We start from the raw sequence: 25,945 nt of genomic DNA, 5'->3' as shown, positions 1-25,945 counted from the left end.
TCCTGTCAGGCAGGACGTGCAGAGGAAAGTCTTTGGGGATGGCGCCAGCAGCAGAAATGAATTGCTACAGGCACTGGGTTATTGGGAGATCACTGTGGCAGCCACCGAGAATCCTATGCAAATGCATTACAAGGAGCTCAATAGTGTTAAAATGAGCACTCCATGTAATGCACAGCAAAGAATGTCTAACTTTTACCATGAAAACTTTTCCAGGAAATCTGGAGCAGTCGGTGACTTCTCTGGAAGGAGCAGCTTGCTTGAATTTTAAATTCCGATGTGTATGTGTTGTGTATGTCCCAGGCCTAACAGCCGCGTCTAAAATTGCCATGGAATAAAAAAAAAGAAAAAAAGCCTTAAGCTGTAGCTGGAAGATTTGTTTTTCTTTTTTACCCTTGCTGCTGCTTACCTCTGGAGCTCCAGCAATCACAGCCCTGGGCCTGTGCAAAAGAGCTGCGCCTACCACTCAGCTCTTGTGTGCAGGTGTCGGGCAGTTTCTCCCCTTTTCACCGTGATACTCAACACAGTATGCATATAATTTGCAAGCTGATCATGTTCAGCATCACTCAGAAAATGAAAATCACCCCCAACCTGGTGTTTTCTACCAGGTTGCCAGAGTTCTGTGCATCAAGCCCAATGTCTCTTCAGAACTGAATCATGCATAAGTAGGGTTACTAGACATCTGGATTCCCCCAGACATGTCCTCCTTTTAGTGGACATGTCCGGACGGCTTTTCAAAACCTGGCACTTTGTCCAGGTTTTGAAAAGCTACCAGCGACGTCAGGACGGCATCTGCATATGCGCGGTTGCAACGCGGTGACATCATGCGCGCATGCATGTGATGTCATCGCGTCATACCAGATGCCCTCCCGACAAGTGAACAGGTTGAGGGTGGCAGGGCTGGGGGCGGAATGGGGCCAAATTTTAGTTCTGGAAAATCTGGTAGCCCTAATGCATAAGCCCTCATGCAAATGAACTGTTCAATAACGACATACAAAAAAGTATTTAAAGAGAATTAAACTGGACAATTGCTGGAGTCATAAAAAGATGATATCTAAGCAAACTCCAAGGTCTTTAAGATTTCTCAACTACTTTGTAAAGTCTATCAATGTTTTATTTTTTTTTTTATCAATAAATGTTTATTGAAAGTTTTGTAGTGTGAAAATATACAAACCAGAATATAAATATCAGGGACTACAAATGTGAAGCAAGCATCTAATAAACACCCCAATACACAGAATGCTCCCCCATCAGTACAAATATCAAAAATGGCTCCCAACATTAGTAACAAGCCCCCAATATTTATCAGTAACCAGGACTCCACAGTACCCCCCCCCCACCCCTCCAGCATCAGCACCCTGCAGGAGGGACCCCCTGTTGTTTCTTCAGGTACGTCCCCCTCAAGCACTATCCCCCCCCCCCAGAAAGAAGCTCAATATAAAGATTCTATTTTTATCAATGTTTTATTATTAAAGCTCTAGGTTACAAACGAACGGTAGGAAGAGATTTTATTTCTTTCAGTTTCCTAAATATTCTTTGCTTTGAAAGTCTTCAGAGAGCTATTAGGCTAAGCACTAGCGCCTCAGCCACCACCAACCTGTTTTCCATGCACAAGGCATCCACATCAATAATGCGTTTCTCGTGTCCTCCCAAGATGTGGTTGAGTTCCTGGTTGAGTCGGTCAGCCTTGTCTTGGTAAAAAGTACGTTCTTGTTTAACATCTTGAAGCTCATCCACAGATGCCTGCAGATCATGCTCCAGTGCTTCTACCTGTTGCAAAACAAAGCACCACAATTTATGTGGACGTATAGCAGGTAAGAATATTCACCACAGCAGGCAACAGGAGGCCTATCCCTGAATATTACACCCGTTTTGAAGAAACTGCATTGGCTACCCATTGCATTTTCAGTCCAACATAGGGCTCCTTTTCCAAAAGGTGCGCTAACGTTTTTCGCGCGCACACACCGGATTAGTAGCGCGCTACTGCCTGTTCAAGAGGAGGTGGTAGCGCTAACACGCACAGCATTTTAGCGCACGCTATTCCGCGCGTTTAGGCCCTAATGCACCTTTGTAAAAGGAGCCCATAAAGTGATTGCTGTAATTCCTCAAGCTGTCTACCACCAAGCACCATGGCACTTTACTAGTGTGGTGGTACCTTATCAGCCTAATAGAACTTTTGAGATCTGAAAATCAAGTTGTTGGAACCAATAATGTGTGAGGTAGACATGCTGAAACCATAGCCGCTGTATTTTTGTATTGCAGATACACTTCTTCCTCCGTATTCGCTGTGATAGAGGATTAACAGCACCGCAAATACAGAAAAACCACAAATAACTTTTTCATAGGTTATTCACTGTTTTCCGTGAATAACATGGTTGGAGACCTGGCCTGTTCCTAAAGGAGAGGCAAAACACGGTGAAGAAAGTGCTGGAAATTAGCGATTTTCTCTGTAAATGCCTGGAATCAGTGATTTCTCTATGCAAGCTGATGTAATTTGGGGGGGGGGGGGGAAGAGCCAGCAAGCTAAAAAACGTGAATAATTGAAACCGCAATTGCTGAAACCGCGAATACGGAGGGAGAAGTGTATTAAGCTATGGAATGCATTGGTGGGACAGTTACGGCTGTGTTCTGAGCAGTTAAGATTTTAAAAATTATTGAAAAGGCAATTGTTTGTTACAGCATTTTTGTGAAATGTCCAAGGTTTTTAGTGACACTGTGGTTTATTTTAAGAGTAGTTGTTTTTAAGATTTTGCATTGTGCTTTTTTCTAATTCTTATTATTACATGCCTCAAAAGAGAAAATTGACAACGGAACAAGGAGTGGACCAGCTTGTTTCTATGGATCTTAACCTTACTGATTTCTTGGAAGATTCACAGGATGCGATACAAGCTAGGTCCACTCTATCAGTAACTTCTGCAATACAGCAGGGATGTTTCAGGAATTTCAAGATGTGTGGGAGCCATTAACAAAGTATTGTACTGATTAGATGGCATTGTTTCCCTTAAATTTACAAGTTCAATTGTGAGGGGGGTAATTTTATTATTACATATTGTACAAGGTATTTGATTATATGATAGGGAAGGGTAGGAGATAAGAGCATATTATTTGTACCATTGATGATTATTAAGTGATATATTTATTGTTAATTTGTTTGGATATATTGTCACACTTATTGTAAGTCTGAAAATGAATAAAGAATTTAAAAAAAAAACCAAAAAAAAACTTCTGTAAGTGAATCAGATAAAGTTTTGATTATGAAACTGTATTTTAAAAATAAGGAGGCAAAGTTTTGTGGTGATAAGATTTTGACTTTTCCTGATGTGACTAGACCTACGAAGCTCAGGAGGAAGGCTTTTCTTGCATTAAAACCACCTTTTTCCTTAAATTTCCCTGCACGTTTGCTACAGGTACAAAATAAGGATTATGGTTTTTTTTGGATCCAAACAAAACTGGAATCATTTCTTCAGGCTAATGAGAGATGAGATTTGAACTGTTTGTTCTGACTTTAAATTAGAGGTTATAATTTTACTTATAGTGCTTGGTGAATTTTCAGACTAATGTCCTATGATTTTTCTTGATGGATTTTCCTAAATATTTGAACACTTTTCTCTTATAATTGTGGGCTAGATGGAATTGCCTATTGATATATGAGAATGATTATTCTTTGTCCTTTTTTTCCATATTCTTGTAATATAATATTGAAAATTCTTTAAATAAAAAAAAAAAAGATTTTGCATTGTGATGTTTATTGCTAAGTTTTTGTGTTTGTATTCTGTAAATGGTATATACATTTTTTAAATAAATAAAAAGAGTCTACCACATTCAGATTGAATGTGATCTTTTGCTACTTTATTAACTCTTAGATGGGTACTTATTAAGCTGTGGTAAAATGAATCACATTTTTACCACAGCAAAATTTACTATATAACTCAGTAACCCTGTGATACCTCAGTACCATATGGTCTATTTCATTTTACATTGCTGCAGCAGAGAACTTGCAGTAACCCAAGGAGAGTAGACCCTAAGTTGGACTTGCTATCTGTTTAAGGGTCATTGCCTGAACCCTCCTTAACTCCCATCAGGGGGTCTAGTGGGGGTCTGGTGAGTAGTGGGGGGGAGCAGAGTTCAAAATGGTACCACTTGACACCAAGAGGTAGTCCTGTGGTATTACTGCCACAAGTTGAGTGGCATATGCTAAAAAAAACAACAAAACACACATTTCTATGAACTGTATAGACTTGAATATAAGTTGAACCCCCCATTTTCCCCCCAAAAAGGAGGAAAAATGGTTGACTTAAATATAAGTCAGGCGACTTAATATTCAAGTGCCCTGCCCAGATCTATACCCAGCGCTACCTTCACTCCATCCCTTGTCAGACACTACACCCAGCCACCTTCCTTCCTTCCTTCCCCCCCTCCCAGGTTCTGAACCCTGCCTCCCCTCCCTGCCCTGTCCGCCGTACCTATGTTCTGATGATCCCTGGTGGTCTAGAGGTGTAGCAGGCAGGAGAGAGCTTTCTGCACTCCTGCCCAACTACTAACCTGGTCGGTCGGTCGCTGCCATGGCCACTGTGAGTTCCCGTTTTTTCAGCCGTTGAATGAAACTGTGCAGGAATGCGCTTTGTTGCTGCTGCTTGGTGCTGAGCAGTTTCCTGTCTGGCTCCCATGAATTCTCGGAAAGCTCGCTCCTGCCCACTGCACCTCTGGACCACTAGGGATCGGCAGAGCAGGTACGACAGACAGGGTAGGAAGGGGGGATCAGTGTACAGAGCCTGGCGGTGGCCTGCAATAAATCTGAGAGGGGGCGCTGGCCCGAATATAAACCGGGACCCCCATTTTTGGGCCAATTTTTGGATCCAAATATCCCAGTTTATATTCGAGTATATATGGTATAAATCAACAATCACATGCAAGCAGTACATTTTAAAAGAGGCAATGCTTATATGTGAATACATCCAGCATGCAAATATGATGTGGGTGGGTGTGGTTTGGGCAGACATTAAAATGCTAAATCTGGAAAGACTAGGATCCCAAATAGTAGATGAAATTTTATATGGATTAATGCAAAGTGATGTACAAACGTAGAAAAGAATAACCCAATCTAAAGATACATAATGCTACATTCCTATAACAGGAAAGTCTGAAAAGGTTAATAAGGTTCTTCAGTTTGGAGACGAGATAATTGAGAGAGATATGATAGATGCCTACAAAATCCTGAATGGAATAGTACAGGCTAATATGAAGATTCTCAAAAGTTTAACGCCAAAGCTAAATTGTTTTCCAGCAGTTTAGCCTGTATGCAGTTTCGTGGTGGATTATCAAAAGGGATTATCTCCGTCTTTAGCGAGGTTTCTAGCAGTCTCTGACACTGACATGCAAATGGGCTCTTCAACACTGAAATTAACCCTCTGGTGGATTCTTAAAAAATGCTGAGCCATTTTCAAAAAGTGGCGTCTGCTTTTTTGGTGACAAAAAAAAGCGATTGGTCCAGGGGTGCCGGTCAGTGTCAGAGACTGCTAGAAAGCCCTGTGCTGTGATGCAGTGGGAGAGATGCCCATTCTCTCCACTGCATCACAACACCCCTTCCCTAAATCCTGGCTGCATCCCCGACGCCCACTCTCTCCTGCTGCACTAAAGTAACCAACGCAACCACCCTGCCACTGACCCGACCGCTCCCCGCAGCAGGAGAGATGCCCACTTTCCCCCCACTTTCAAGGAACCCCCCTCCCACCACTCTCCTCCTCCTTACCTAAACATAGATGAGCGTTGTCTAAAATGGGAATTGGGATGCACCAGGGAGGGGCCTGAGGTTCTGATTGACCCAGGTTGTTTAAGGCCCCTCCCAGATGCATCGGGATGGGTCCTAAGACTCTGATTGGCCCAGATGCCTATGGCACCTCCTATGGGGTGGCCAGACCAATCAGAGCCTTAGGACATTTCCCAATGCATCCTTGGTGCATCCCAATTCCCATTCAATAGATGCACCAGGGAGGGGAATTTCCATTTTAGATGATGCAGCAACAGCTGGGAGGAGGGTGCCCACGTCCCTCCAGCTCATCTATGATGAGGTAAGGGGGAGAGGGCGGTGGAGATGGTGGAGGGGGGTTACTTGAAAGCAGGGGAGAATGGGCATCTCTCCTGCTGTTGGGGGGGCGGTTGGGTCTGTGGTGGGGTGGTCACGTTGGGTATTTTAGTGCAGCAGGAGAGAGTGGGCATCTCTTCTGCTGCAGGAGGTGGTCATGGCTGGGATTTTAGGGCAGCAGGAGAGTGTGGGCATCTCCCCGCTGTTGTTGTGTTTTTGTATTGGGGTTTTTTTGACAGCGTTGATAGCATTTTTTTCTGCGCATGCTGCTGTCTGCCAACCTCATTTGTATTCGGGATTTTTAAAGAATATCTCGGGTTTTTATATTTGGTATTAAAATGGCTGTGTTAGCAAACCGTCGCTTTTTAACGCGGGTTTTTGAGAATCCTGGCCTCAGAAAGGAAAAAGAAGAGGAGACTTGCCCAAAAGTCACTAAGTAGTACAACTGTATAAGCTCTAGACCAGGGGTGTCCAACCTGCGGCCCCATGAAGTATTCTGTGCGGCCCCAGTCAAGGGCGATGCAGTGTTTTCCTCTGCTGCCCCCGGGTGTTTATCGTCTTGCTGGCTCCCTCCTCTGTCTTGCTGCAGCGTTTGCCCCAGAAAATTTTTTTTCGGCCAATGCGGCCCAGAGAAGTCAAAAGGTTGGACACCACTGCTCTAGACTGTATTGCCAGAGAATGTGGTAAAAGCAGTTAGCATAGCTGGATTTGGGGGAGGAAAAAAAAAGGCCTGGATTAGTTCTTGGAGGAAAGTCCATAAATTGTTACTAAGGTAACGTAGAACTGGAGAAAGTCACTGCTTATGCCTGAAGGTGAGTGGTATGAATCTAGCTACCTTTCTGGATTCTGCCAGGTACTTGGACCTGGATTGGGCATTGGTGGAAACAGGACATTGGCCCTGATGGACCTTTGGTCTGACCCAGTATGCCAGTTCTTATCTTTTAACATATCTATACACTTCCAAACTTTTTGCCCCTCTGCATTTACATCTGCTCTGAGGAGGTGCCAGCTAACTGCTTGTTGGACCTGGGACTGGGAGGAGGGATTGAGCAGGGAGCTCTGCTTACCTCTCTGGTGATCAAAACTACCTCAAACAGCTACAAAATTAAGTTTTGCAGTTTGGTTTCTTAATTAGGGGAGAGTGTGGCGCAGTGGTTAAAGCTACAGCCTCAGCACCCTGAGGTTGTAGGTTCAAACCCACGCTGCTCCTTGTGACCCTGGGCAAGTCACTTAATCCCCCCATTGCTCCAGGTACATTAGATAGATTGTGAGCCCACCGGGACAGACAGGGAAAAATGCTTGAGTACCTGAATAAATTCATGTAAACCGTTCTGAGCTCCCCTGGGAGAACGGTATAGAAAATTAAATAAATAAAAATAAAATAAAATAAAATAAAATAATTAGCTCCCCTGTGTGTGCAGGTTTGTAAAATCCTAAGTACAGTTAACAAAATTTGCTAACTTGCATGTATAAATACTGCTACTTACATGCACAAAGCCCAAATGATGCCGCTCTAGTTTTTCAAATGCTTTTCATAAAATAGGTGTTCTTACTACTATTACTAATCATTTCTATAGCGCCACTAGACACATGCAGCACTGTACATCAAAACATAGAAGAGACAGTCCCTGCTCAAAAGAGCTTACAATCTAGTCAAGACAATCAATTTCTGCTGTACATGCTGCCAGCTACACAAGGTGTTAAATGTATTTTTTTAAGGGCTCCACATTAAGTGGAATTAGAAATGGTAAACAAAATGCAAATCAGAAATGTCCCAACTTAGAGACACTATAGCAAAAACCCCAAGACAAAATATCCTTAAAAGACACCAAAATATAAGTTGGGCATGCCCTAGGGCATTGCAGGAAAGTTAACTCCCTAGAGTCCACCATAAAATATATAAATCTAAAATCTAAATTTTTAAGATAAGGAGCATCCTCAACGTAAGTTTGAAAGCTTTAAAGAGCGACTCAAAGAGCAGCTCTAGTGCTTAGAATAGCAAAGCCAGGAAACACTGAGCAGAGATTACCATTCACTGCAGCAGCACACCATCATCTGGGTGCTCCTGTGTGCTTTAAAGTGCAAGTAAAGTGCAAACAATGTGCAATAAATATATATAAAAGTGGAAGACAAAAAGTTCACTGTCCTGTAATGCCCCAAATGCCTAACCCACTGACCTAAACAGAGAATGAAAAAATTAGTCACTTGTCCCTCCAGTTACTTAGCTGAATAAAGGTGATGTAGTCAAATAGTAGCAAGGAGAGTCCAGCTTTTTTGGAGGGGATCAAAGACCAAAGTTAAAGTGCAGTCTTCTTTCAACATGGCTCAACCCAGCAGGGTTTCAGGGTAGTCTAGGGAGTTAACTTTCCTGCAATGCCCTAGGGCACGCCCAACTTATATTTTGGTGCCAACTTAAGAGACAGTCATTTCACAATCTAGTCAACCGATGCAGAATCAAAGTTAGAGATATATATTTTTTTTATTTATTTATTTATTTTATATCTTTATTCATTTTGAAGCCAAAAATAAGTGCACCTAAATTCAATCAAAATTGTTTTCCATGACAAATACATATATCCCCCCCCATCTTCATATTCAAAAATTGTACTCAAATTAAAAATTAAAAATATTTTCCAGCCCCCCTCCCACCCACCCACTCTTTGCAAAATTTTGTCAATGGCTCCCAAATATCCAAAAACGTCTTTAATGCCCCCGTTGTATAGCCATAATATGTTCCATTTTAAAAACGTGACACATATATACATAAGTACATATATATAAGTACATATATATTTTCAATGGAAACCGCAGCAGCATGGACAGTTTCCACAATGCTTTTCACAACAGTTAAATAAAAGTGTTATGTCTAAAATTTGTCACAGGCTGAAACCTTCCGCCCAAAAAAGCAAACAAGACACTAGGAATTATTAAAAAGGGATGGTTAACAAGACTAAGAATGTCATAATGCCTCTATATTGTTCCATGGTGCAACCTCACCTGGAGTACTGTGTTCAGTTCTGGTCTCCTTATCTCAAGAAAGTTATAGCGGCACTAGAAAAGGTTCAAAGAAGAATAACCAAGATGATAAAGGGGATGAACTCCTCTCGTATAAGAGAAGACAAACGGTTAGGGCTTTTCAGCTTAGAAAAGAGATGGCTGAGGGGAGATATGATTGAAGTCTACAAAATCCTGAGTGGAGTACAAATAAATTGATTTTTCACTCCATCAAAAATTCCAAGGACTACGGGATATTCAATGAAATTACAGGGAAATACTTTTAAAACCAATAGGAGGAAATATTTTTTCACTCACAGAATAGTTAAGCTCTGGAACACATTGTCAGAGGTTGTGGTAAGAGCAGATATAGCTGGTTTTAAGAAAGGTTTTGACAATTTCTGAAGGAAAAGTCCATAGTCTGTTATTGAGACACACATAAGGAAGCCACTGCTTGCCCTGGATTGGTAACATGGAATCTTGCTACTCTTTGGTTTTTTGTCAGGTACTAGTGATCTGGATAGGCCACCACAAGGATGGGCTACTGGGCTTGATGGACCATTGGTCTGACCCAGTAAGGCTATTCTTATGTTAAATCCCGTGCTTTGATTTTTTTCTGGTATCACATTCAATTCATGCAGCATATTGGATCAGAGCATTCCACTGTTACTTGATCATCACCTGCTCTCGCGCTTTCTCCAGCTGCTGGACGAGATCTTCTCGTTCATGGGCTGCAAAGTGCCGTGCCCCAACTTCTTCATCTCCAAGCCTCTGCTTTGCTATTGTCATTCGCAGGAGCTACAGGACACATAGAAAATACAGTGTCAGACAGGCAGCCTTTGAAGCAGGTGTCATTTCTACACGGGGAGACTGCAAAGAATGTCAGAATTCATAGGAATGTATGATGGAATAATGCTTTCAGCTCTCCATAGCACTACATACAATACAATACAATTCAGTTCTTATATTCCACACTATACTTCTACAGTTCAGTGTGAATAACAAAGTATAAAAAACTGGACAGAAACCAGGATGATTACAAAATAATTAAAAAATTAACCTAATGCAAAACAAATCATTTCCTTCTAACAAAACATCAGCATAAATATTCCTCAAATAAAACTGACTTTACCATCTTTCCAAAATTGAAATAATTAGAGATCTATCTCGCCTCTTATGGAAGATTATTCCATTCTACAACTGCTTGATATTGAAAAGAAGAAGCAAACTATTTTTTATATTTCACTCCTTCAGGCAATGGATAGTTTTTTTTTTTGTTTTTTTTTATTATTTATTTATATTTTCAATTTACAATTCAAGTATCACTTGTACAGAAAAATAAGGATAAGCCAATAAAGTACTAATATAAACATTTCTGCTCCCAAACTTGTGAGGAATGGTAAATTGGCTATTGGGCGATAATTTGATATTTCTGAAATTGTTTCTTTAGGATTTTTTATCTTTGGTCGAATAATAGCTTCTTTCCATTCTTTAGGAATGTACCCTGTAGTTAAACTAGATTCTATCATGCATCGGATAAAAGGGCCAAAAAAAGAGAAATGCCGTTTTAATATAAAAGGGGAAATAGTATGAATATCTGTTCCTTTTGCATTAATTTTTTACTGCATATTTTTGCACTACTTCATCTATCAAAAGACTACCTTGTTTAATTTATATCTTTTTTCAATTGCTTACAGCAAAACATATTCAGTGCTGTTAGAAAATTACTTAGCTTTTAGGTCAGCGCTTGTATTTCAAGAAGAGCCAACGTGGCCAGCATTTCGTGGGCAACAGTTCAAACCCACTGCATCAGGGCCAAAGTGTATAGGAATCAAGCCGCTGTAAATAGAACATCAAATTAACAAACCATAGTAATGTTGTTATAACTTATATATTAACGATGTCTTACTTACTATTCTGTATAGTTCGGCAGCAGTCTTAATGCAATAACAAAATGGCGACAGCCTCTATTTTAAAAACTTGGCAGCGTACTGATGTCAGTCTAAATCTCAAATTTCATTGGAGCATAACTACTCGCTCTACTATTTACTCAGAAAAAATTGGTAAACATTGTAGAACCCAATCCAAATAAATTTAGTAAAAATGTTGCCACTCTATTTGCTTGTTCAAGCCATTAGGATACAAAGTATCCAGCCGGTTGATCCAGCGCTGTTCGTGCTGGGCGAGCATACGACGGAAATTACCACCCCTTCTGTCAGGTTTAACCACTTCTATAATGACAGCCTTTAGTGAGAAAAAAATCAGCAATACAGTGTCTCGCTAATGGAGGAATAAGAATATTTCTAAGGCAAGTGAGAAAGTCATGACATGTATACTAACATATTCCAACAATAGCTATAAGATTGCTCATTCCCTCAGGAAACATTGGGAGATATTAAAAATAGCAGGCACATTCAAAGACTGCTCTCTTAGGATAGCATATCGCCGGAATCGAAATGTGAAAGAAATATTACGCCCTACAGGTTGCATAGAAACCCCGATCAATACAGTGAATGGAACACAAGGTCACCAAACTTGTGGTGGTTGTCAGATGTGGGTGCTAATGATATGCACGGACACTTTTCAGAATCCGAAAGATAATAAAAAATATATTCTTAACCACATTTCCAATTGCAAGACCCAAGGGGTCATATACGCTTTAAAATGCCCCTGCGACTTAATTTATATAGGTCAAACATCAAGGAAATTTAATGTTCGACTTATCGAACATAAGAGTAATATTAAGAATCAAAATGTGGGGGCTCCATTAGCGAGACACTGTATTGCTAAAAAAAAATGATTTTTTCTCACTAAAGGCTGTCATTATAGAAGTGGTTAAACCTGACAGAAGGGGTGGTAATTTCCGTCGTATGCTCGCCCAGCACGAACAGCGCTGGATCAACCGGCTGGATACTTTGTATCCTAATGGCTTGAACAAGCAAATAGAGTGGCAACATTTTTACTAAATTTATTTGGATTGGGTTCTACAATGTTTACCAATTTTTTCTGAGTAAATAGTAGAGCGAGTAGTTATGCTCCAATGAAATTTGAGATTTAGACTGACGTCAGTACGCTGCCAACTTTTTTAAATAGAGGCTGTCGCCATTTTGTTATTGCATTAAGACTGCTGCCGAACTATACAGAATAGTAAGTAAGACATCGTTAATATTTAAGTTATAACAACATTACTATGGTTTGTTAATTTGATGTTCTATTTACAGCGGCTTGATTCCTATACACTTTGACCCTGATGCAGTGGGTTTGAACTGTTGCCCACGAAACGCTGGCCACGTTGGCTCTTCTTGAAATACAAGCGCTGACCTAAAAGCTAAGTAATTTTCTAACAGCACTGAATATGTTTTGCTGTAAGCAATTGAAAAAAGATATAAATTAAACAAATAACGTTTAAAATCGAATTATTAACATTTAAAATCCAACAATCACACGAGCCGTTATTTCTGGACAGACTACTAATCCCTTACTCTTCACTAAGGACGCTGAGATCGACGCAACAAAACTTATTAACCATCACTTCTTTAAAAATAATTGGGACAAGAAGAGCAACCATATTTTCAGTACAAGCACCCCAATTGTGGAACAATTTACCAATTTATCTACGTAACGAACCATCACTAGTCAAATTCAAACGCGGTCTGAAAAGCATTCTTTATAAAGATGCATTCAATACATAGATAGATATTTTTAATAAACACAGTACCTATTCTTTAAAGAATCTAATGAATAGGACATCAACATGGAAACTATAAGTGCTTTTTAATCTTAATCCTATTTTTTCCCTTCATCAAAAGATCATTAATACTAATCTAGATCTTTATTTATTCCTCATATTAAAACTATCTACTTTTAAACTGATTAATTATTCCTAACATTACCTCTTTCCATGAATCATTTTAAAATAACTGAAGTTCTTTCTATCAATTAATTTTCTTCATAATTTTTTTTCTTTTTTTCTAAATTGACCCTATCCTTATGTACAAACCTTAAATGTTTTTTATTTATTTATTTATTTATTTTTTATCTTTTTTTTTTTTTTTAATAATTTTGTAAATTGTATAAATTGTATTTCTGCCTTTTACCTACTTGTTTCAGTTTGTATTAATAGAACATAATGATTAGTTTGTATAATAGTCTTATTTGTGTCTGTATTTGTCATCCCTGGCTTTTACAATTATGTAATACGCATTGAAATATTGGATATTGCGTAAAATCAAAATTTAATAAACTTGAAACTTGTAAAAGAATAAGAAAATAGAAAATAGAGTATTTTAGTGAGACATGAGAAAAGAGAAAATTTTCAGAATAATAAATTATTGAATATATTATTAGACATTTTTTTAAATAAAATGGGATAAGTTGAATGGTTGAGTTTGAAATAAAAGATATGGGAGTATGGCCAATGATTGGAGAAAAAGGAGCTAAAACAACTACGCTGAATACCCCAGTCATTGACTACGACTATGCGTAGGCTCCATTATTGAGGCCGACTCCTGGATGTAGGATAGATTTTGCACTCATATATAAGTGGGGAATGTGTGATTTATATGATTTTGTGAAGTTTTCCCACTAGGGTATTTCAATTTATTATAGAAATGACAATTTTGCATGAGGTAAAACTCTTTATAGTTTATAAATCTTTCCTTTTGGCCAGGTCTTAATAATAATATTATCATTTATAGCTAAAGAGACATATGATCAAGAAACTGTTGTATTTTACTTTTGTGATTATGATAAACATACCGAGGGCCTCAAAATAATACCTGGCAGGCCGCATGTGGTCCCCGGGCCGCGAGTTTGAGACCACTGCTTTAGACTGTGCTCTCCTCCAACCCCTCCTGACCCGTTGCAGGCCTACCACAGACCTACCATAAGCCCTGGTTGTCCAGTGGCAGGCTGGGACAGGGCGATCCTTCTTGCATCCTGTCCCAACCAGCTGTTAACCATCCCGCTTCCCTCCTGCCTCCTGAACCAGTTGCAGGCCTCCTACAGGCCCGCCTTAAGCCCTGGTGGCCTAGCAAAGCAGCGAGACAAAAGAACTCACAAGACTGCACTGGGAACTTGCGCAGCTATTTCTGATTGTGGCTCTACAGAGGGCAGGAGCAAAGGAAAATCACTCCTGCCCCGCTCCACTGCTAGACCACCAGGGTTCAAAAGGTATGTTGAAGATGGGGGTGGGAGGGAAGCGGGGTGGTTAACAGTTGGCTGGCCCGGGACAGGACGTGAGAAGGATCACTTCTGTCCCGGCTCATTGCTGGACCACTAGGGTTTAAAGGAGGCCCTGCAGTGGGCATTGGAGGCTAGGTGCAGAGCTGGGCAGGAAGGGAAGGAGGGAGGGAAGGGAAGGAAGTAGAGCTGGGTGTAAGGCAGGGCAATTGAATATAAACCCCCAAGTTTATATTCAAGTGAATCTTTTCCCCCTTTTGTGGGGGAAACAGGTTACCTCAGTTTATAATCAGATTGGTTTATATTCAAGTATATACGGTAATCCCCCCATTGGTACATTAGACAGATTGAGAGCCCACCGGGTCAGAAAGGTAAAAATGCTTGAGTACCTGAATAAATTCATGTAAACCGTTCTGAACTCCCCTGGGAGAACGGTATAGAAAATTGAATTGATTATTCAATTAATTAATTAATTAATTAATTGAAATACACCTAATTTGGGCCTCTATTTATTTATTTGGTTTTATATCCCATCCTCCCAGGGGAGCTCAGAATGGGTTACAAGTTTACATACATATTAAAGTGTTTTTATACAAGGTGTTGGCAAACATGACATGACAGGACATTGCCTGACAGGGATGGTAAAACAGTTAACAAAGAATGGTAAAACATAATTTAACATGGTATGGTGAGACATATGGCTCTACAGGCAACCAGTGTAGAGAGACCATCAATAGTGTCACATGATTTTATTTTCCAGCAGAAAAAATATACATGGCTTATAAGGTATACTGTAAATCAATCGGAAAAATCTGTTCTGAGAATGGTTGACGAAACCACCACATGCACAGTACAGGTTCCTAGGGATGTGCATGCATTTAAACAACATAAGAAATGCCAACATATTCCAAGTCATTTCATGTCATTAGCAAACACAAATGTGTGCACTCTTCAGGAACAGTGCATACTCTTTAGTGAGCACTCTTCCAAAACAAGTATGCACTCTAAACCAGTGATTCCCAACCCTGTCCTGGAAGGCCACCAGCCAGACAGGTTTTCAGAATAGCCTAATGAATATGCATGGAGCAGATTTGCATGTCTGTCACCTCCATTATATGCAAATCTCTTTCATGCCTATTCATTAGGGCTATCCTGAAAACCTGACTGGCTGGTGATACTCCAGGACAGGGTTGGGAATCACTGCTCTAAATGACAGAATTAAAATAAAACTGAAACCTTCCCCTCCCCCCCGCCTCCAAATATTCCTGGAAAGAATTTGAGAATGACACAAAATGAAAAATTTCTGCAGCTCACCTTCTAAAGGCAATTTCGCTCCCAGCCCCATCTTTTACCTGGCTCCTTGCTCACATCTGTGAAATTAAGCAAACATGCACAGTGGTGCAGAACCCTCTGCATAGCCCAAACTTAATTTCAAGAAGCAAACAAGGAATTTACACCCTCTACTTTCCACCCCTCAGTGTATGTGCAGCAGTCACGTTTATGTTAGTTCCACCTTTCTTCAGTGCTCCTCCGAGATTAACAGTGAGCTCTGCTTGCCTGCTGTTAGTACTGCTTCTGCATTAAGGCAGATATCAGAACATTAAAAGAGGGGAAAAGTAGATTCAAAATCCCTGTATTGTACAGAGGGCAAATTCATCAAAATTCACATAAAAAATAATCCTAGAAAGTAAAAACACAACTGCCATATCACAAAAGGCCAGATTTAAAGCATCACTGGACCCAAACTACTGTTAAAAAAAAAAAGAGACCATTTAAAAGTATCCACCCCAGATGAACACAGAATTCGCATGAACATAAACAACTGCAAGTCAGTGAGATTTAAGAGTCTCATACCCTTGAAGCATGGAGGCAGAACTTCCCAAACTATGGGTCAGAACCCCGGTTCATAACGCGGAAGACAAAGGCACGCGTCGACAACTGAGCACAAGATGGAGGCGCGCACCGAAGAAAAAGACTGTTTTTAGGGGCTGCGACGGGGAGTTTTGTTGGGGAGCCCCCCCCCCCACTTTACTTAATACATATCACGGCGGCGTTGTGGGGGGGGTTGTAACCCTCCCACATTTTAGTGAAAACGTAACTTTTTCCCTAAAAACAGGGAAAAAGTTGTTTTCAGTAAAATGTGGGGGGTTACAACCCCCCAAACCCCCCACAAAGTGGCACGATCTGTATTAAGTAAAGTGGGGGGTTCCCCCCCACACACCCCGTCGTAGCCCCTAAAAACAGTCTTTTTCTTCGGCGCGCACCTCCGCGTTGCGCTCAGTTGTCTGCTCGCGCCTTTGTCCCCGCGCGCTTTTGAACCGACACCCAGAACCCCAAATGGAGTCAAGATAGCGTTACCAGACGTCTGGATTTATCCAGACATGTCTTCTTTTTAGATGACTGTTCAGGTGTCCATCCATTTTCCTGGACTGGAGAAAGCTTGTCTGGGTTTTGGACTCACTCTCTCCAGTCCAGCTCCCACCCTAGAAATAAGTATGGTTCTCCAGTTAGCCTGTCCCCAAGCTCACATACCTCTTCCGGAGCTGCAATTTCCAAACTTTAGGTAGCTGACAGTATTAGCAACATGATCTTGCTGACATCGGCCTGTCCCAGAAGCTTTTCCTCTGCAGTGACTTTGGGATGCTGCAGAGTGAAGACTTCCAGGACAGGCCGATGGCAGCAGGATCATGCTGCCAACACTGCCAGCACCCAAAATTAGGATTACCAGATTCTACAACAGTAAAATCCATCCCAGCTCCGCCCACAAACCTCTTTTCGAGCTTGGAGCCGCATTTGGAGGACCTCCGAGCATGTGCGGGTGTGATGCGATGACGTCACATACATGCACGTATGCTTGCAATATCTCCACATTGCATCCGTGCATGCACAGATGCCCTCTAGACATGGCCCTCAGCTCAAAGCTTTTCAAAACCCAAAGTGCTAGGTTTTGAAAAGCCGTCCGGACACCTGGACAGTCCTCTAAAAAAGTTTTACATTCCATCTGCTGCCATTTTGCTTGATGGATGGAATTGGAGTTCTTCTTCTTGATAAAGTTGGAGCGAAACACAATCGATGCTGAAGAAGAGGGGTTATTTATAGATGAGTTCTAAATGGACCATATTGCAGATATTGACTAACCTTTGATACATGTTTTCGATTTCTTATATTCACATTTTTTGTGATTTGCAGGTGGAATTTTTTGGACAGTTTTCACTGAGGGGATGTTTCATCACATTATTGGGATTACCGGACAACGGAATAGCTAACTGAACAACTATACTACCTACTGTGACAACAAAGCCCATCCTGAATCAAAGTAAAATTTATTTTCCATTTTTGATCGACTTTGAGATCTTTAGTATTTATGGGGGCAGGGTGGGTGCAATGATGTGTGGTACACTGTTTATTATATGCCGTTGCCGGTATAAAGTGGTGTTTTTTTACTGAGCACTATTATTAATTATATATTTTTATTATTGATATTTATGGTAAGGATTTATTTTTTGCTAATATTTATGATATGAGAAATCCTGTTTTTAAACTTATTCTCCCATTTTGTAATTATTTTGTACTGGACAGACTTTAACATAAAAATAGCCTTACTGTGTCAGACCAATGGTCCAACTAGCTCAGTATCCCATCTTCGTGGTGGCCAATCCAGGAAGTCGTACTTAACAAAAACCCAAATAGGAGCAACATTCCATGCTAACGATCCAGGGCAAGCAGTGGCTTCTCCCATGTCTGTCTCAATAATAGACTATGGATTTTACCTCCAGGAACTTGTCCAAACCTTTTTTAAAATCAGCTCTTACACATCCTCTGGCAATGCGTTCCAGAACTTAACTATTCTGAGTGAAAAAATATTTCTTCCTATTGGTTTTAAAAGTATCTCCCTTAACTTCATGGAGTGTCCCCTAGTCTTTGTAATTTTTGATGGAGTTTAAAAAAAAAAAAAAAAATCGATCCAATTGTACTCATTCTACACCACTTTGGTTGTATCACAGAAAAGCAGTGTATCGAATCCATGATACTTTCTCAAATGACTCACATCATACTCCATTTCAGCTGAATGCAGGTTAGGGGTGGGTGAAGGAAGTGTGAGATGGTAGAGATCTGATAGAGATCTCATAGGTAAGGAAAGTCAGAGATGTTGGACACCTAGGTGAGGGTTTAGAACAGGAAAGGGATATCTGGGAAGATAGACAAAGGGAGATACAGGACTAAGAAGAAGAAGCCTAGGGAGGGTGAAAAGCTTGCCATACAAGGGAAGAGGGGCACATGGATGATGGTTCACTTAGGGCACTGGATACCCTTGGGCCTTCTCTGGGAAGAGGTGAAGAAAAGACTGTTACTAAAAAGTGAGATGTTCGTACCTTGCCAAAGTCTACTTATTAACTAATCTAGGACTGCAAACTGTTTTCTGTTCTTCTTAGCATGCTAAAGCAAGCCTTTCACATCTCAAGGACAATCCATTGCTTATCAAGACAATCTTGATGGCAAATCAATAATTGTTCTGCCATCAAATGTGATTTAATCTACCTGATGAAAGATTTATGAGAGACAAGGATTTTCCTGAAAGTCACTCAGCAAACAGAGATTGGATTTGATCCTAAGAGTCACCGATTCCGAATGCTGCAACAAAAGTATTCCAGTTTGGGGCTTTGATAAATTCATTTACAGGCCGGTTTGCATTTGACATATCAGAAATTATACTCCAAGTGCGGGCAGTGAAATAGCAAATACACTGTTATGGTTCATTCTTTTATTCAATGCATCTCCCAATTCCACCTCTCATTACAAATTCTCTCTCTGCATGTCTGAAATCTTCCAAATCACAATTCAGCTCTATCTACACAGATCAGGTTAGGTGAAAACAAGGCAGTCACGCTGGATCTCCATCAGCTGTCTTTGGCAGCTCCCTAGTGGCAAATCAAGGAAAAGCAAGTCAATATAAAATTTCACTCCCAAAGGAAGAATGTTATCTGAAGAGAGCTCAAAGTAAAATGCATTGAGTTAGTCCAATAAAATATTTCCTTTGTTTTATTTCTATATATTACCTTTATCAGCAAAGAAATGGGTTTTCCTTATTAGAAAGTACATCATACCCAGAGGATTGCTATGACTTCTGCTGCTGGAAGCAGGTTTCAATTCCACTGGAGATGAGAAGGTGGTTATCGAAGTGTCAGGAGAGCTGCATTTAGTACACAGTATTTTTATTTTTTTAATGAATTTACTGTTATCTAAATCTATTCCTCTAAAAGATTCCCAAACAGTGAAGATGGTTAATTTTAAGCAACTTGACAACTTGGACTGGATGGTATTTCACATCAGGGTACTCAAAGAACTCAAAAATGGAAAATTACTAATACTAGATCAACAATCTATACTGTAACTTGTCATAAAAATCCTCCATGATTGCTGAACACTGGAAACTGGCCAATGTAGTGCCAATTTTTGAAAGCGTTTTGGGGGGCGACTAGGAAACTGCAGACCAGTAAGCCTGCCATCACTGACAGGCAAAAGTGCAGAAACTATTATAAAGAACAAAATTACTGAACACATAGGCAAACACTGATTGTGAGCATGCCGGGACAGAAAGGGAACAATAAATTTAAAACCTAATATCAGACAGAGTAGGAGTCAGAATTGGATAGTAGAAAAATAACGGAGTCATAAGAATATAAGAACATATGAACTGCCGCTGCTGCTGGGTCAGACCAGTGGTCCATCGTGCCCAGCAGTCCGCTCACGCCACTGCGGTCCTCTGGCCAAAGACCAGCGCCCTGAGACTAGCCCTACCTGTGTACATTCCGGTTCAGCAGGAACTTGTCTAACTTTGTCTTGAATCCCTGGAGGGTGTTTTCCCCTATGACAAACTCCGGAAGAGCGTTCCAGTTTTCCACCACTCTCTGAGTGAAGAAGAACTTCCTTATGCTCGCATGGAATCTATCTCCTTTCAATTTTAGAGAGTGCCCTCTCATTCTCCCTTACCATAAAGTAATTTACCAACAGTGGAAAGGGGTATAGCAGCAGATCGACATGAAACAGAGACAAATGATAAAAGAATCATTTTTTTTTCTTCACTATCTTGGCAAGTGTCTTGTAAAGCATGTTATTTCATTCTTTACAGTTAAGAATATATTAACACTAGAATTTGTCCAGCTAGCTAGAGAGACCAAGATGGTAGACTGAGAGAGTCATGGGTGAGATGAGCTCCAGGGTGATTCCCTAGTAATGAGGAAGACAAACAACTCGGGGGCAGATTTTCAAAACTAGTGTGCCTTTAACGTGCTCGCTAAACTGGTTCCAGCTGTAAGCCTGACTTCTGTGGTAAGCAAATTAATGGAAACACTTTTAAAACAGAGAATTCTGGTGGATTACAGGACCAAAGACAACATGGATTTACTAGAGATAGGTCTTGTCAGACAAATCTGATCAATTGTTTTGACTGGGTGATCAGAGAATTGGGTAAAGGGAGTACGCTAGATGTGGCAGATTTAGTTTTAGCAAAGCCTTTTACAATGTTCCACACAGACGTCTAATAAATAAACTGAGTGCTCTCGGTATGGGCCACGAAGTGACGGACTGGGTTGGGAACTGGTTGAATGGAAGATGACAGAGGGTAGTAGTCAATAGAGATCACTCTGAGAAAAGGAATGTTAACAGTGGTGTGCCTCTAGGTTCAGTTCTTGGGCCTGCAATATTACTGAAGGGATGTCAGGTAAGATTTGCCTCTTTGCAAATGATACCAAAATGTGCAATCGAGTAGTCACCTCTGATGGTGTGAATAACATGAGGAATGACCCAGCAAAGTTTGAACAATGGTCTGAAATTTGGCAACTAAGATTTAATGCTAAAAAATGCAAAGTCATGCATTTGGGCTGCAAAATCCCAAGAGAACGGTATAGTTTAAGGCAGTGTATCTCAAACTGTGTGCCTCCTGAGATTCCAAGTGTGCCACAGCACACTGAGGAGGAAGAGAGGCACCTGCCAGCTGACTTTCCTATGCGGTACAGTGCCAGCGCTGCCCAATTCGCTGAAGGCCTGCATGTTTCCCCCTTCTCTCCAGCATCCTCCGGCTTCCCCCCTGGCCTCCCGGTCTCACTTTTAGAGCTAATTACAGCAGCCTGCAGAGGATCACTGGTAGATAAAATGATTTAATTTTCAATATAGTGATTGAAATGTGTCAGTTTTGAGAATTTATATCTGCTGCGTATATTGTGTGTATATGAAAAATTAATGGAAAAATTGCATTACAATTAGTAAAGGGGATGGGATTTGGGGCAGAGCTTGGGTGGGCCTAGGGAGGTCTGTGGTTGGGATACTCAGTTGATATTTGTTAGACTTAGGGGATACTTAGCTTGAAGTAGTTGAGAAACACTGCTGTAGGCAATCAGCTGGCGCCAGGGTCTCTCCTTCTCTCTGGCCCTCTTCCCTGCTGGCACCCCCAACTTGTGTTTCAGGGTCCAACTGGAGGGCCTCTGCACATGCGTGGATGGCGATGTGATGATGTCACACATATGTGTGATGTCATCACAGCGACATCCATGCACTTCTGGGTGCCTCAAGCCGTGGCCACTACCTTTAGTGTGTCCAGGCTTGATAAAGTTTGAGAAACACTGGTTTAAGGAGTAAATAACTGATGTGCATGAAAGAGAAGTGGGACTTGGGTGTGACTATATGTGATAATCTTAAGGTAGCCAAATAGGTTGAAAAGACAATAGCAAAAGCTGGAAGGATTCTAGGCTACCTAGGGAGAGGAATGGCCAGTAGGAAAAAGGAGGTATTGATGCCCCTGTGAGACCTCATTTAGAATATTGTGTACAATTGTGGAGACTGCACCTTCAAAAAGATACGAGAATGGAGTCAGTCCAGAGGAAGGCTATTAAAATGGTCAGTGGACTTTGTCCTAAGGCATATGGGAACAGACATAAAGACCTCAATATGTATACTTTGGAGGAAAAGTGGGAAAGGGGAGATATGTTAAGAGACATTTAAATACCTATGCGCTTGAGTCAAGTCTCTTTCATTTGAAAGGAATGAGAGGGCATAGGATGAAGTTAAGAAATAATCTAAGGAAATACTTTTTTTTATAGAAAGGGTGGTAGATGCGTGAAATAGTCCCCCGGTAGAGGTGGTAGAGACAATGACTGTGTCTGAATTCAAGAAAGCGTGGGACAGGTACATGGGATCTTTTAGGAAGAAGAGGAGATAGTGATGCTGCAGGTAGGCAGACCTAATGGACTATCTGGCCTTTACCTGCCATCATGTTTCTATGGCACCCAAGGCAGAGTTTTACACTGGTAAGTTAGCTGCTGACATAAAGAAGAGCAGGAGGAAGGGAGGACCAGACCCAGTGTTGCCTAGAGATCTGTCTTCTTCCCATCCCCTGTGTACTGTCCTTCAGTCAGCAGATAACATCTGTGAATAGCGATTCTTGCTTCTTGCTCCTCTGCTGGTTTTCCTTTGAAGTCAGAACCAGATGGAGCCTCATTGTGGAAGATTTAAACATATTTGTATTATTAGGGGGGATCCAACATGCTTATTTCCTATGTTCTTCTTGCAGGATATCTACCATGAGGATGTTACAGGCCAGACTTTAGGGTAGATATCCTGCAAACAGGATGGTTGGATAGGCTGGAGTGAGCTTGGATGGCAACTTCAGCATTTGGAACCTAAGACAATACCAAGTGGACGCTACAGTCTATGACCCAGAAATATCAAAGAAGAGACAAGTTAATTAAATCATGTATTTTTAATGGATATAACTAATGGGCAGACTGGATGGACCATTCAGGTCTTTATCTGCCGTTATTTACCATGTTTCTATCTTCTACATGATTTCTAAGAACAAGCTTGATCTTGTGGAATTATAGGATAATCTCTCATACAAATTCATTTTGCCTTATTGAGTCTGATCCAACAGCCCTCTCACCATCAGCAGTATAGAAATGTATTCGACGGTGGACAGGCAAGAGAATAGAAAATGTTCTTACTATCAAAACTTCTTTATAATGAAACTCGCTCTTCCTAAAAGCATTCACTGGACTTAGCTTTCATTATCTTTAATGAACTAAGAAGAACTAAGGGGTCCTTTTACTAAGGCACGCTAGCCGTTTTAGCACACTAACATGTGCTACCATGTCCATTATATCCTATGGATGCGTTCATGCACGTTAGCATTTAGCGTGGCTAAATCGGCTAACGCACCTTAGTAAAAGGACTACTAAGTTAAATGACCACACATTTAAAAACATATTGCCTTCAGTTTTAGATCATCTGATAATTCTTTTGACATTTTGAAAAGGCAATAAAGTAGGACAGATCGGGGCCTTCTTAGTTTTAAAAGCCCAAGTCCACAATACAATGCAAGTGAACATCTTGCACTATTCAGAGCTAGAGGAGAATCACATGAGCATCAGAAATGAGAGAAAGAGCTTCAAATACTATCGGTTTTAATGGTTTTCATGACATAAGAAAAACTGAAATTTATGTAGCACTGTTGTAAACCAGCCGCTCGAGTTGGTCGACATCTGGTCATTTATCTCTCAGCTCAAAGCAACATGGTGCCTTCTGTATTACAGAACAACTTAGTAAAAAAATTAAGAATATATTAGTTAGAATAGAGAGTTTGGTTGAAAACACTATCTTATGACATCTTAAATTGGCTATGGAGTCAGTCAAAGTTGTGGAGTTGAAAGCAATTTTGGATAGAGTTAGTCGGAGTAATTAAAAATGTACCGATTCCAATTCCAGCTTCAAAATAAAAATGTACATTATAAAAATGATAAGACATAAGAACTTAAGAATAGCCTTACTGAGTCAGACCAAAGGGCCACCAAGCCTAGTAGCCCATTCTCACAGTGGCCAATACAGTCACTAGTACCTGGTCAAAACCAAAGAGTAGCAACATTCCATGCTACCGATCCAGGGCAAGCAGTGGCTTGCCCTATGTCTTTCTCAATAAACTTGCCACATATTGTATTTAGACATACTGTATATATACTTTAGATTCAGAAAAACAAATTTAAAACCTAATATCAGACAGAGTAGGAGTAGGAGTCAGAATTGGATCATAGAAAAATAAAGGAGTCAGTGTCAAAGGTTCTACAGCCCTTACCATAAAGTAATTTACCAACAGTAGAAAGGGGTATGGCAGCAGATCGACATGAAACAGAGACAAATTATAAAGAATTCTTTATTTTTTCACTATCTTGGCAAGTGTCTTGTACAGCATTTTATTTCATTCTTTACAGTTAAGAATATATCAACACTAGAATTTGTCCAGGTAGATAGAGAGACCAAGATGGTAGACTGAGGGAGTCATGGGTGAGATGCGCTACAGGGTGATTCCCTAGTTATGAGGAAGACAAACAATTCAGGGGCAGATTCTCAAAACTAAAATGTGCTTTTAACGTGGTTGCTAAACTGGTTCCAGCTGGGTTAGCGTGCATGTATTTTAGCAGCGGATTATTAACCCTTTAAATCAGCAGATGGTGAAATGGCTGCTTTACATAACTTAATTCGTTGAATGTACAGCTTCTATTTATTGTATTTACAGTTTCCCTTTATTGTTAACCGCCTAGAAGTCGCAAGATTGTTGGCGGTATATAAGAATAAAGTTATTATTATTATTATTAATGTTGAACGAGAGCAACAGTGCCAAGTAAACAGGCATTTGGAGATGCAGATCTCCCATAAAAGCCATAGAAGACACATGTTGCTTTTAAGCAACAATGCCAAATAAAGGGTTAAAATGGCTTACCGTGGTCTTTTCCGAGTTTTCTAGCAGTTTCTGATACTAACATGCAGATGTAATACAACAAGATTATTAATATTAAAATGAGTACTCCAAGTGATTCTCTATAATTACCAAATGATTCCCTAACCTCATCATGTCACATTTGCGGCCAAAATTTGCCGACAGGTCTGAGCTGTCTTTGCCTTACTTTCTGATCAGTGCCTGAGCACTGATTCGCTCAGGCACTAATAGGAAAGTAAGGCTTGACAGCTCAAACCTGTCAGAAAATGTTTCTGCTCTGAAGCAACTCCCTGACACCTCCCTTCTCCGGCAATAAGAAGCCCACTCTCTTCTGCCACCAAGCAATGCTCGCTTCCCCAACACCCCCAGCAGTGGGAGACTTGACCACTCCCTCCCGCTGCCAAGCAATGTGATCCCCCCACGCCAACACCCCCTCCCTGGCAGCGGGAGAGATGCCCACTCCCTCCCATTGCCAAGCAAAGCCCCCTGGCACACACCCCTGTGCCTCTGACAACTCCCTGCTCCCTTATCTTGTTTATGATGACTGGCCGGAGGTTTGCCAACTCCCTCCGGCCAGCAGGCCCACCTCTTCAAAATGACATAAGAAAAACTGAAATGGCAGGTTTTCCCCCTCCCCAGTGCATCCTGGAATGTGCTAGGGAGGGGCTTAAGGCTCTGATTGATCCAGGTTGCACCAGGATGCACCGGGGAAACACCGGGGAGGGGAAGGCTCGCCATTTTGAAGGACCATGGAAGAACCTGAGACCTCGCCTTAACCTAGTACCTCTCCAAAATGGGAGCCTCTGCTACAGTAGAGCCCAATATGACAAGCTTTAGTAGTTGAATCTGTTGATTTATAGTAGAACCACAGACCTAGGGCCAATCCTAAAATCAAAGAATGTCATTCTAGACACTCAGCATGCCATTAG

At 40.9% G+C, this 25,945-nt stretch overlaps 1 protein-coding gene across 5 annotated transcripts in view; it reads right to left on the bottom strand.

The window, feature by feature from the left end:
• Nucleotides 1–25,945, bottom strand: part of CCDC149 (coiled-coil domain containing 149) — a 120,244-nt gene that overhangs the window by 69,781 nt on the left and 24,518 nt on the right. For 4 of the 5 annotated variants that reach the window (XM_033948369.1, XM_033948333.1, XM_033948343.1 and 1 more), the window contains exons 5-7: nucleotides 9,755–9,871; nucleotides 9,077–9,130; nucleotides 1,595–1,767 (exon numbers count right to left, since the gene is read on the bottom strand). In XM_033948369.1, the coding sequence (XP_033804260.1) occupies nucleotides 1,595–1,767; nucleotides 9,077–9,130; nucleotides 9,755–9,871 (344 nt within the window). The remainder of the gene's footprint in view (nucleotides 1–1,594; nucleotides 1,768–9,076; nucleotides 9,131–9,754; nucleotides 9,872–25,945) is intronic. The other variant, XM_033948352.1, reaches the window with a different exon arrangement.

Source organism: Geotrypetes seraphini, chromosome 1 (genome assembly GCF_902459505.1).
Source record: "Geotrypetes seraphini chromosome 1, aGeoSer1.1, whole genome shotgun sequence".
Lineage (NCBI taxonomy): Eukaryota > Metazoa > Chordata > Amphibia > Gymnophiona > Dermophiidae > Geotrypetes > Geotrypetes seraphini.
This window is presented reverse-complemented; position numbering and strand designations above follow the sequence as displayed.